The sequence below is a fragment of the Linepithema humile genome, chromosome 4, assembly GCF_040581485.1.
Source record: "Linepithema humile isolate Giens D197 chromosome 4, Lhum_UNIL_v1.0, whole genome shotgun sequence".
Lineage (NCBI taxonomy): Eukaryota > Metazoa > Arthropoda > Insecta > Hymenoptera > Formicidae > Linepithema > Linepithema humile.
This window is the reverse complement of record NC_090131.1, coordinates 27037066-27051056: the sequence shown is the minus strand read 5'-3', so window position 1 is coordinate 27051056 and position 13991 is coordinate 27037066. Positions and strand designations below refer to the sequence as shown.

Below are 13991 nucleotides of genomic sequence, written 5' to 3'. Positions count from 1 at the left end.
ACGATTCTGACAAAAAATCAGTAATTTGTACGAGAATCAAAGAGAGAAAAATACACAAGTATCATATTCCTTTATCTTTATTACATTCAGCTTTTTTATGTTAATATTAAAAATTATAATTAAAAAAATTCCATGTTGTTGCGCCGATAAGCGCGATAATTGCATATCCGTTCGTATTGCATATGCGTTCTCTATTCGGCGAATAAATATTTATATCTCTCCCTAAGTACGATTCTGATATAAAACCAATAATTTGTAGAGAATTAAAAAGAGAAAAATACACAAGTATCGTATTCATTTATCTTTATCATGTTCAATTTCTTTATGTTTATATTAAAAATTTTAATCAAAAAAATTTTCTTTATGTGTAAAAGTTCTATTAAAAATATTATTAATTTTTGCAATCAATTAATAAAATTCTTAATCTGCATACATCTAAAAGTAAACAAATAGCAACATTGAGTTCTTCAAAAAATTGCCGTTTTTATAGATTTTATTTGCATGAATAAATATCTACAAGTTTGCAATTTAAATATTATGACAGAATAAAAAATTTAAATTATCAGAAAGATGACGACAAATTGTGAAAAAAAACAGCGAATACGTAATTTAATGAATACAGATTTACATAAAAACATTGACTTTGATGTTGCAAAAAAAACATCACGAACTTTCCGGACACAAGCCAATACTTTAACATTTTAAAAACCTAGCAGTCTGTTGAATGTTAAATAAACTTAATTAACAAGATGCAAAATGCTGTTTTAATTTTCGTAAAAAAATTACGAAAGGTCTCACCATTTCGCCGAACAATTCTCCACGATCTGGACACGCAGGGCTAGACGGTGCGGCGATGTGTAACCAGCCTGGACGCGGTTCTCTGACAGGCAGCAGCACGCGGTGCACCGTGCATCTCGGATCTTTCGCCAGTCGCTGCATCACGCATATCAGCACAGACTCCTGCACCTCCTTCACGGCCAAGGCCTCCTCCGGGAACGGGACGGGCTGCAACAGTGCTCCGAGACCGGGACGCCAGTCGGCGTATTCCGATCTGGAATGCCATTTTTCGATAGATAAGACGAACTTAGGATTGCAGATAAAATATCGAACAGAATGAAAGGCGCATATTCGATGCAGAACACTTACGCGATATTCAAGACGAGCAAGTAGCATTGCAGCGGCGGCAGCGACGGCGGTTGTTTGTTTTCGTTCGACGACGCACGATTCGATACCTCGAACCTGCGGTGAGAATCGGTAAAAATCGCTGTAAAAATCTTGTCCGAATTACGGCGCGAGTAATTTCATTATAACTCGATGGCGACACTTGCCTGTGGAATATTGCCGCGACGCAGATGGACACCAGATTGGGAAGCACCCTCGGGTGCGGGCAGTCGCTGCCCGGCCCGTGAACCGACGAAATATAATCCTTGATTGCCTGCTCGCCATCGTTGTTCTCGTACAAAGCGGCAACGAAGACCTATGCACAATCGTATATATTAAAATTCGCAAAAATAATTCAGATCGTCGATTAGAGTTCGTCTAGATAGAAGTTTATATAGCAAAATTTGTGCTTCGAATATTTAACCCGATTGTAATACAGAATTTGTTTATAATTCGTCGAGCAGACCTTGTATGTTTGTGCGTTAATAAAGCGAGAAAAACGGACGAATCGTTTGATCGTGAAATGATTCAAGCCACGCAAGACGAAAATATGGCAGACACGTGGATCGACGCGTCGAACGCCCACCTGCAACAACTTTCTCATGTCCGGCGACTTGCCAAAGTCAACGGTGTGCTTAAGACATCTCGTGATCGCCGGGCTGAGCATCGGGACCAGCTGGGATCGCGGATGCTGCTGCGCCAGTCTGGCGAGCGCTCGCGCGAGCGATGCCTGCGGGGCCGCTTTTTCCAGAAGAGGCACGACCACGGAGAGCACAGCCTCTGCCCAGCTTCTGCGATCGCGCACGGTATCGTCGGTTTTCGTATCCAAGTCGGAGTCCACGCCGGGCTCTTCGAGCAATTTGGCGGCCGCCTCCAGCGGCGCACCCGCCACTCTCTCATCCTGAATCGGCGTCCACAGAGCAAAGTCCACCATGATGCGCAATTCGCGCAGTATCACCTCTTCTCGAGTGCTCGTCGACACCAAGTGTTGGTACTTGAAGATACTTTTCTGCGAACAAGCACGCAAAACATAAATAAATAATACATTTTATGAACCTACGAAACATAATTATAAATTATAATTGTTACAAAATTATGTAAGCATGTAATTATGGTATAAGAAACTCACATTCATTATAAGCGCATAATGAATAGTGAAGCAAATTGCGGTAATTTGAATTATTTCCCAACATTTAATAACAAGAAAATCACGATTTAATATCAACAAAATCCTCTCAGGAAAAATAATAACAAGAAAATCACGATTTAATATCAACAAAATCCTCTTAGGAAAAATAAAATATAGAAAAACTTTGTCGTAATTTATTGTATAATTTATGTTTAATTAACTTAGACGTTAGAACTTCGGCGCATCAAATTAGCAATAAAACGCAGCTGAGTGTGTCACCCTTTAAATAAGGTCGACCTCGCAGAAGTCATCGACATCCAGTTGTCAATGTACGAACAACGTTTCCATCGGCGAAATCACGCCGTAAACAATAAAATTCAATCAATCGTTATGACCTGTGTTGCCGCGATTTACTCTCGTCACGACGAGAGGCCGCTGATTAATTTCTCGACCGGATATTATATCGCTCGCGGCGACCGTCATAAAACACTGACGTATCCGGGAGATTTGATCCGGCCGAGGACGCTCGAGAACATTCGCCTCGCGCGCCGTTATCACTTCCTCCTGTTTTCAGTCTCATATTGTTGCGTGTTAATAACGGCAATGTTTGCACACGTCCATCGCCGAGCCGTGTTCGATATCGAAAGGCCGACATTAAAAAAATATTTGATATCGGCGTTTGCATTCGTCTAACTAACATCGATCGTTCTGCGCCCGTTCGGAAGACGCGCAAACATTTCAAAAGATGCGCAAACACGGCATGCTATTATTCCACTCAAAATATAGATTCAACCGTAAGTTTAAAAAAATAAGGTATACAAAATTTAATTATCTCTGATTCTCTATCAACGCAAATAATGGAAAATATTATACAATTGTAAAACACGATAAAATAATTTTACAAATTATAAAACATGGAATTAAAATTGATTTAACTAATTTCAGCAATCTGAGTCGTATTTACATCTGCGTAAAATTCATATAAAATTCGAAATTTAATTTTCAATGTTCCAATAATTTTATTAACGTACCTTCCATAATATCGAATGATACCACTGGTCCCTCGTGTAAGCATTGCTGGCTTGAAGTATGAGCAAACCGTCTGACAGAACAATGCTGAGGCAGTTCTTATACGCGGGGTCCCAACCGGCGACAGCATACTTTCGGACCTCCGACATGCTGCTGTACGGAACAGGTTGGTGAAGAAACCCCGTGAGCTGAAACAGAGAAATAATCAAGCTCAATAGCGAAAGAAGAGCCTCCCAGCTTTAACTAGATATCGAGTGATCATCGATAACAATGTTGCTAACGAATGTAATCGGATTAAAATCATTTCAAGCTATTTTAAATTAACCACCGTTACTGTTAGGTAACTTCATTAGCGAAACGTGCTGACGCACATGCGTTACATAATCTCTTTTACTTGAAGAAGTAATCCGATTTCCACGTACAGAGAAGTAGTTTATGAAACGTCAATATATTATTAATGAACCAACAATGGTAATAATTAATTACACGCAATCTGCTCGATTTAACCGACGATTTCATTCATTATGCAATTAAACCGCAGAATGAAAAAATAAAGTTACGTTAATTTTGTAACCAATAATCATACGATATTTATTATCCCGAAATGTCGCTTCATCATCGATCGAAATATTTGCATAATGACTTCTATACTTCCGTGATCTCATAATAAAAATATTCTATTTGCCAAATCGTAAATCAATCAGAGACCGTAATTTACGTTTTATTCTGGAAAATTACGCTTAAAAAAATTTGCACCTCGACCATCAATCATTTCTCGCTTTATGTCACTTGTAATCGCGAATTATTAGTATCGTTTGACGTGTAAACTCGACAAATAAACGTCATTGCCAATTATAAATTTATCTGCGTTCGATGAATAATAAGAATGCTGACACATAATATACTGATATCATTCCATGAAAATCATTATACAAAGATGACGATCGTGAAATGGAAGAATGTTGTATGCAAATTTCTCCGTAGCAATAAAATTAACGTTGACACAGATATTATCGATAGCACATTTTACATATCATATAATTAAAATTACGGTCAAGAACAATGTAGGAGAAACTTTCGTCTAGAGCAACTAGTATATGTTTGTTAAAAAGAATATTGAAAAATTCTTTCTCTAAATGGCTAATGAGTAGAAATTATTTTGATTATTGAGCAATTTTGTCTTCAACTTTATTCGGCGAACTTTTACACCGCGGCCATACCAACTTTGAGCTAGTTAATGCAGCCTTTCCGGTGCAACTGGTCTTTAGAAATGACGCAATCGCATTTCTCGTAACGAGGGGCATGAATGTATAAAGCGATACCGACGATGACAAAAGAGAGAGAGAGAGAGAGACAGAGAATCTCTGGCCATGGCAACAAAAAAGCCGACTTGACGAAAGAGCGGAAGACGCGAGAGGGAGAAAAGGGGACGGCGGAATCGAGGGAGAAGTTGCATAATGCAGCTTGATGAGGACAATGCGCCCTGGTTCGCGCATCACTCCGTCGGTGTGTCTCGAGTTCCGAGACCGCACCGAGGGATGAACGGGAGGGAGGGAGGGGACCAGGACGTACGCGTGCGTCTGTGTGAATGCCGGGGAGGGGTGCGTGTGTGTCCGTGTGTAAACGTAATATCGACGACTAATACTGGGACACGAGCACCTGCGTGTGGAATAGCGAGTGACGTCAGTACGGGGAGCTGCGAATCTAGGCCGAGGGTTGAACGACTGTTGAAGCAGGTTCGGCCGAATCTAGGACACCGCATCCCCCTCGCTAAATGCGGCCGAAAGCGACGCTATGCACACGGGCCAATCGCGCCGGAATTCGCGCAATATCTCCGCGCGAGTGCGCGGGCTATCCGACTTCGCTGGGTGTTACTTTGTGCGCGTTTTAACTCCTTGAAAATCAGACGACTGCGAACAAGCGCGCGATCGGCGAAAAGGGAAGAGCGTGTAGGGGAAAAAAGAGCGATTCGCTGAAAAGATGTATAATACATTTTTCAATATTGTGCGCGCTTAAACTGAATACAGATAAATATCATAAAATATAGAGAAAAAAAACGATTTTACGTTGCGACGAGAAATGTAATTTGAATTTTAAACGATTTAAAATTAGAATTCTTAGAATTTGACGGAGTAACATATTATTTGCGACGATTAAATAATTAAATTTCTGACAATTAAATGACGAAACAGAAATTATTCGCAATGCGACACCGTACTTCATGAATAAAGATTCCATTTTGTCTAGCCTATGCACATTAGAATTGTAAAACTTGAAGCGTAATAAGGATTAAATAAATTTCGTTGTTCATAAAAAAAAAAAAAAAAAATTTGCATGATACATTAAAAAAAGCAATTTTACGCTACGGTGAGTAATGTAAAAATTCGTTTAAATATGCGTTTACAAAACGATACTCAATATATAATTTAAAATTGATCTCCTTAGAAATATTCTCAACAAACTAATATATTATTTATCAATTATAATTTCACAATTAAATAATGACATTTCTTGTAACAAATGACAAAACAGGAATCATTCGCAATGTAACATTGCGTTTCATGAATAAAGATTCCATTTCGTCTAACCTGTACACATTAGAATTGTAGAACTTGAGGCACAATAAAGATAAAGTAAATTACGCTGTTTGTGGAAATGATAATTACATTATACACTAAAAAAGTAATTTTATGCTGCAGCGAGTAATAAAAAAATGATATGTGCTTATAAAACGACTTGAAATCGATTTGCTTTATCGACGAATTAAAATGTTATTTGCAACAATTAAATAATTAAGTTTCTAATGAATGACGGAACAGAAAGCATTCGCGGCGCGACACCTAACCTAACCGTGTTTTATGAATAAAGATTTCATTCCGTCTAGCCTGCACATTGTAGAGCTTGAGGCATAATAAGGATTAAGTAAATTTTGTTTATAGAGAAGATGGCATTTGCATGATACGCGAGAAAAAATGAACGTTTCAGAGTGCCGCAAGCGTTCGTCGTCACAAAGGGCATGGCGCAAATAATATGCAACTTTTTGCCATAACTTCTGATTCAAGGTCATCCTTTGTAAATAACTTCACACTCTTTTTATGCATCTGTGCTACGAAGACTGCCATTGCATATGCATGCACTATGCATATTCACGCGTGACGCAAACGATAACGAAACGACTGCGCCCATTACTTAACCGAAAGTGGCGGAATTTTACATACCCGTAATAATAACTTGTTATTCACGACCGGATATTATTTTTGTAATTTCGATCTTCTCTCAACTCGCGGCTGAATTAGTGTATTCGTGCATAATAACAAAAAGCCGCGTGCATTCATTACGTATCGTATAATTTTTTTACTTTACGATGCACGCAGGCAGTATTAAGGATGTCGAGCGATGTTACGATAATGCGTAAAAGCATGAATAAGTGAATGACACGCGTGTAAGTGCCTCCTTATAATTCTAGTGCTTGTATCGCTACAAAAACAGGCCGCAGGAAGATTCAAATGCGACACAAAAACGCGGCTTTTTTTATTTTGTGGCTCGTATCGGTAACTGAGAAATTGAATGTTATTCGTGGAATTGTGTTATTACATTTATATATTATTTATTATATATTTTATAATTTTTCTGTGCTTTTTTCTACATTCTAATTGATTTATTGTTATTTCTATCGTCTATTCTAATTTATGTAAAAATCCAGTTCAAAAAAAGTCTCAAAATTTAAATCTTTATTGTAGCTTTTTACTTTCAAACTATATCGCTTACTCGTTTCGCTTTCGATACTAGTATCTTCTTCTAAAATCTTCCTAAATTGCTATATCCTTTCGTATCCACGTCACACGCGATTGTATAATCGATGCGATTGCGGTCAATCGAAACGCGATCACGATGAACCGCTCATTATCACGCAGAATCAGATTGATTGCATTCGTAATCGCATCGATTTGAATTACGATTGTTTAAATACTACGGAACACCGGTGACGCGCATCACGAGTTTCGCGATTCACGATTCGCTACGCGACACGACATTTCCTGTGTATTGCGATTGTGCAACTGCAGATTAGTGGGCGGGCGATCGCGTGTCTCGGCCACGTGAAAAAAAGAGGGGAAAAAAGGCAGACAAGTACTGCCGTTGTCTCGTCATTCATGAATAACATTACAATATCTTAAGCAGCGTCGCGCACAAGCGACACCCATTATGAACATTCAACCCTCATCTTCAGAAAATGTAATAAACCGTCCAAAGAAACGCCGTGAAAAATTCACAATGTGACGAGAAATGGAAAACCTTTAAAGTCTTCAAAAATTTCAGAGATTCGGCAATTTAAATTTGAATAAATGAACAGTAAAACAAATAACAATTTTATGTGTGCTTTATGACAATATTTAAATGTAAGAAAACTTGAAACACTCTAACGTTTCAAATGACATTTAACTTTGTGTTATTCGAAGAATTTACATTGTTATATTCATGTATTATTCATTATGTATTCATCTGATAATTTCAATCGTTATTATTTTTATTTATCCTGAGTTACATAAAGCAGCGCAGTTTGAAAGAAGGCAAAAGAAGTGACGTCCGATTTAGCACGTCAGTATAACGGATGTGTGCTATTGCAACACAAATTCTTCACACTTTCCTAGAGTATCGTTGTGCAACACGTTTTGCCGTAGCAAGAATCTCTCGATTTTTGCGATAAAAGTCCAATTATAAAGCAAGGCAGAGATGTGCCGGCACGTGCCGCCAAATCGCACGTGGCTAATTTGTCACGTAACACAGGAGATACGGCGCGGTGTCGCACGGTATCGTGTCACCTCGCTATCGTTTCGCGTCACCCATCGAATATAAGCGTTATGCAACGTTATACTGCCTTGCGCTTGCAGATATCGAGGAGAACAAATATCGATGTTACAATACCGCGTGATAAACGTAGAGCGAATAAGGCAATTTCAATAATATTTCACGATAATAAAATTTTTAATAAAATTTTTAATTAAATTCCTTCCGAATGAAAGAATGAAATTTTGAGAATTTTTAATTACCGACGATTTCTCTCAAAAGATATTGCTACATCATAAAGCAATACTGAATACTTGCAATAGTTTCATTTTATATATACGATTTCGTAGGAAGAAAATGACATTTTCTATATTGATAATCAAGAAGCTCCTTCCTCTTCCTCCTTCTTTTAATCACGATGAAATTAATTGAGAACACAATTGATCGGTATTTTCGTTCGTCGATTATTTCTCATGTCTGTAACTGAGGTCGTTGATCCGAGAGGCGATGCCTTTAATTTCGAACTGAATATACGTAGATCGTGTGTTTGACAAACAACTCGTTTATAGCACAAGAAGAAACAAAGTGCAGTCTGCCTCAGTGTTATTGCTATTTTATCGATCCGATTGTGCACACAGTTTTCCCTTGTCCTTTCAAGATATCAAAATGCACCGCTTGCGTACGTGCGTGTGATATTCTATCCTATCTTTAACAAAGTCACGAATTCGGCTTGTGGATGCAAGCGGAACTTTTTCAACAGTTTTGCGTGTTACTTTATGAGCTCCACTCAATATACAAATCGTATTAAAATATCCTCGCATTTTCTTAAGTTAAATATAAATATTCATTATTTTTCCTTCAAAACTTCTTTGAAATTACTATATATTTTATTCGTCAATATTAAATATACTTTGGCAATTTTTAAAATAACTTTAGCAATTTTTAAAATAAGCAAAAAAATAGAGATTTGAGAAAGATGTCTGTCGCAAAATGCTTCTTAAGCTTCCTGTGAAAAAAAAATCAGTCGAATTGCCGCGAAGAGGACGTGAACCGCCCGCAATACATCGGCGCGGATCTAAAAATAATCCGCACCCGTAAAAGCATCGTCGCCGGCCCAATCGCATCGACGAAAACAATACAAGATAAACGAGACGAGCGGCGAAATAAATCGATTGTTGGCGAACGATAGCAGATTGCGATTCGAAATATCCCCGGGAGATTGGTAACACACAAACAGTTTTCCCAAGCGCTATGATATACGGTGAGTCGCAAAATTTTTACGAGATTGGAATTGTAACTCCAGCACACTTTATCATGCGCGCTACTCATGTTTAGTCTTGCACACAATATACTTCTTTTTAATTTTGTGCTACACCAGAGAATATCTATGATAATCAAATTTCGAAGTACAAAGATATATTGATGATATTTTCATTACTCAAAATTGATGAAAAATACAATTTTCTCTCGTCGCAGAGAATAACAAAACCAATAAGTGTCTTAAACCATTAAAAAACCATTACATATCACAAGTATGTTTTCCCAGTGTGAGTCACTCGACTCTTCTTATCAAAGTAATGATATATGGTTTCGAATAAATCAAAAGCAGCGCCGAGATCAACGTGCATCCACGTTTTCGAAACACAATTCACAAAATTCTTATCTTCAAAGCAATTTTCTTGAAACAAACTTCCGAAACAATCTTAATGTAAAAAACTTTAAGATTAGAAAGGTAATCATAAAACTCAAAACGTTGTTTGATCACTAATTACATCGCATTTCTATCATCGCCAGAAATAAACTTGAGGGAAGCTGGGAAGAAACATTGAGAAAAGTTCGAATTCGGTATTCTCGGCTGAGTAATTTCGTTCCGTTGACGTGGCGGACGTGGCAGCGGTAAATATCAACGTTAAAATACATTGATCGATCGCCATTCGATTCGACGGAGGGACCGCAACGCGAAGGCGCTTATTGACAGCTGAAGCTTAGCTGCCGGTGACATTTTCCTCCTCCGGGTTCACTTCGCCGAAATATAAATCCCTACGTCCGCACGTAGCGGCTCATTCCGCCGTGAATAAAAGCCGCCGCTGTCTCCCTCTTTCTCTCACACGTCAGTGGATGTGGAACGCGTATGCTCAGCCAGTAGAAGCGGACTGGTTATGACGGTGCATATACGCGATGATTTACCCTTCCGTCCGTGACGACTCATAAGCGGGGTATTTGTTCAGGATTAACCCTTTAACTGCTTTCACGTACACGGCGTACATATATATGTATGCGTACGTACGCGAAATACACGAATATATTCTCGATTCATTGTCGCGCACGTTGTACGCAATCATGACACCTCGCAGTTGTCGCGAGCAGACTAAAATTATGCTGCATCGGGCAACGAAATTTCTGCCGCGACGAAACTTGATTGAGGTTTCAGTAGTAACGTCAGCGCTGATGTTGAAATTATTTCTTACAGCGGTAATTCGGTACGTTGCATTTCATTCATAGATCCGATGGAATTTGCGCCGGAAAGGACTCCCAAACATGCCGCTGAGTTAAAGTGGTTTTTATTTCGTCGCTTAATAATACAAACTCTCTCGGATTAGATCTCCGCTTTAAGCGGTCCACAATCGACGCGATCAATCAAACTCATATTTCATTTATTTTAATTTAAAACGCCGCCTCGAGTTAATCGCTTATCTTTATTAATTAATCCACTCGCCGGAAATTCGCGTCAAAGGATATTTATCAAATGTCAATCAAATATTCTTTTGTGCAAATTTTGATAGATCTTTTGTCATTCGCTCAATATTCACATAACATTAGATAATAACGGATAATCGAGTTTCCTCATTAACCTTTATTATACATGCGTCATTTAACACGCGCAGCCAAGTATATTAAAGATAATAAATGTATCAGAACGCATTCACAAATCGCAAAGCACAATCCAGATACGATAAATAATCTACTTATCTCGAATACACTGCTTTAAATGCACAATTTGTTCTTTCAATGAATTTTCTACTCGAACGAAATACATTGCGTCCGACTGAAAGAACGCAATCTCAGACCGCGCGGAAATTACGTTTTTAACGGCTTCGCGGAGAAAATGTACAACGCTTTACAATCTCTGAACGCCAACCGAAATTTTTCAACGCGCTCCACTTCTGCTCCAGTCGCGCCAAATGTTTGCGCTCGCCTGCCAAACGCCGTGTTAGACGCAAGACGGGTGCTTTATGGATTCTTTCATGTTCCAAGCGGCACGAAAACGAGCTTGTATTTTTACGGCTGTTAAACGGCGCCGCGAAAGCGCCGCCCTTCTCTGCAATTGTTTTACGCGCAGCATTTTGTTTCAAACACGCGAGCAAATTTCCGCACAGCGCTCCGGAAACTCGCAAACTCGCAAATATTAATTGTCACGGGAAATTCGCGCACAATAAAAAAAAAAACAGTATTCGCAGGTATTTCTTACGTATTTTTTTATCGCCTTAAAACTGGACGCGTTAAAAGCGCGATAAAAAAAAGATCGCGGCCCCCCCGATGTACGCAACGCTATAGAATTCATAGCAATTAATAGCCACGGCGCACGACTCCACGCGAAAGAAAAAGAGAAGTTATACGCGATACAGAGTTTCGCAGTTAACTACCAGGGCTTTGAATAACGGGTCCCTCCCACGGGATATTAACTTTCAAAGCTAACTCGGCTTTTTTTCCACTTTCGAGTTTAACGAGTTTCAGAACTACATTCCTGAAATTCATACGTTTCCTCGAGCCGAGCAGGTAATGAAAGTTGAGCGCTTTTCTACCTACGTCACGGCAAAAGGGACGAATTCGGACGAACCTACGCGCGTCTCACGCCTGCCTGCCTGCCTACTCGTCTCCCGCCGCTAATTGTCTGCAGAACTGAGATCCGCACGTTCGCCGCTATTCCGCAGCAGCCGCTAATTGGGGGCCATTGAGGAGATCTCCTGTGTTTTATCTGCGCGCGTACTGCAGCCCGCGCCGGAGTCCTCCCGCCGGCGGCCGCGTTCAACAGCTGTGAAAACGATTTAACTCCGCCGCGGCTGCTACGTCTCATTACTTCTGACAGTTCAAGCCACTTCGCGCCTCATTAAAATAACGCAGATTTGCGCAGCGTCTAATTGCAGGATGCTCCATTGTGTCCTCCCGCGAGACGCAATTATTTCTGACGTTCGGTGTGTGTTTGCTCGCGCACTTCGTATTTCGCTTTGCCGACGAAATACAGCTCCTCTTTGCGCGTGGTGGCTAAAAGACGCGGGATCAAGACCACTTCGACTCGGAAATCCTCACACTTCGATCGACAATTGCTCCGACACACTGCGTTCGCACCTCGGTGACTCAAATCGTAACAACTCCGTCATTCACAACTGCGACGAGAGATTTCAGCCACGGTCCGCCGGTCGCCTTGCGACGTGCTAATATTTGCACAATGTCGGTTCTCTTTTTCCTTTTCTTCTTCAATACGAGAGTCCCTGTTTAACATCGTGTCTTTTTCTCATGCCATTTCCTTCTCTCTCTTTTATTTATTTTTATTAATTACTTTTCTTATTTTTAAAGACAGATATTTTTCAAATTATTTGATTGTGAGCTGAGCTTCTGATTGTGCTTCTAATTGTGAAACGAGCTTCACACCGAGTTCATCTAAATTATCGCGTTCTACTTTGAATTGCCGTGAGAACTTAATAAACTATTTATTCAATTGAATTCTAAGGTCTCCTTTCATCAGACATATTTTTCAATTCTGCGTCTGAATCCAAGTCAGCGATTTCTTCAAGACTTCCTGCCTAAGTTCTTTATGTATTTTATCATCTTTTTACAGCTTTTCCTGTGGCTTCTTCGCGCAGAAACCGTTCTCCCGTGTCTCGGCAAGGGATCCGCGCCGACGGCACTCGCGAAGGCCACGAAAAACGCCAACCGGTATTTTACACGGCGTTAGCGCGAGAAGCGAGAAGCGGTCGCTGCTTGAACACGTAGCCCAGGGTCAGCTTTGACGTCAGTGAAGCACACGTCCGTACACGCTCGTACATACAGTGCACGCACGCCGGCACGCACGAACGCTCGCACGCTCGCTCGCTGGCGCATAGAGTCGCACTCGCTGCGTGAGCGATCATCCGATTCACTCGTTCCGATTTTGCCATCATATATACAGGATACCCAAAAAAAAATTCACTTTTTCTTCCAAAATTACAGATTTTTTAGTTGATTTCCAAACGATTTTTCTCAACATCGAAACATGTACATTTTCAGAGTGATGAAAAATAACGCGCTTTTAACTTAAGCCAAAGCTTGGTTTAAACGTTAGAGGAAAAGTCAATTTAAAATTTAATTTTAATTTATCTCTATGTACTTTATAATAATTTCAACAGCTCCATACTAAAATAAAATCTTTTAATTCTGAAAAATAAAGAAAACGTTAGATTTTATTACAACACGCTAAATATATTTCCAGATTTAATGTAACATAATATGTTCTCATTTATATTATACATTATTCTCGAATCTAGATCAAGCTGCTAAAATAAAATGGTACGTCGAGCGTAGGTTAAATTTTAAATTCAAAGAAATTAACAGAAAGTTAATTTGATTTTTACAATATTAAAAATTTGAAAAAAAGAGACCATTCATAGAAAAAAGAAGCAAGTTGATCGGAGAAGTTAAGTTTGAAATTTTGAGATATAGTGTGTGCATATATGCGCATGGACAGAGATGCTGCGTCAACGTAATATGTGAGCAGCTCCAATTTGTCTCAATCTCCTTCCGGCGTTTCCTTCCACGAATAAGACAGACATCGCCCTGACGATATATTTCGTTTGTGATATACGTCTCCGATTGTGTCGAAGGGGTCAAAGGCGAACTAGCGCGGAACCTC

General features: G+C 39.5%; 1 protein-coding gene across 1 annotated transcript in view; it reads right to left on the bottom strand.

Annotated features, from left to right (window-relative positions):
- Nucleotides 1–13991, bottom strand: part of LOC105675001 (C-Maf-inducing protein-like) — a 36139-nt gene that overhangs the window by 4788 nt on the left and 17360 nt on the right. Inside the window, exons 2-6 of the mRNA XM_012371729.2 lie at nt 3322–3507; nt 1748–2170; nt 1329–1477; nt 1147–1239; nt 799–1051 (exon numbers count right to left, since the gene is read on the bottom strand). Coding sequence (XP_012227152.2) covers nt 799–1051; nt 1147–1239; nt 1329–1477; nt 1748–2170; nt 3322–3507 — 1104 coding nt within the window. The remainder of the gene's footprint in view (nt 1–798; nt 1052–1146; nt 1240–1328; nt 1478–1747; nt 2171–3321; nt 3508–13991) is intronic.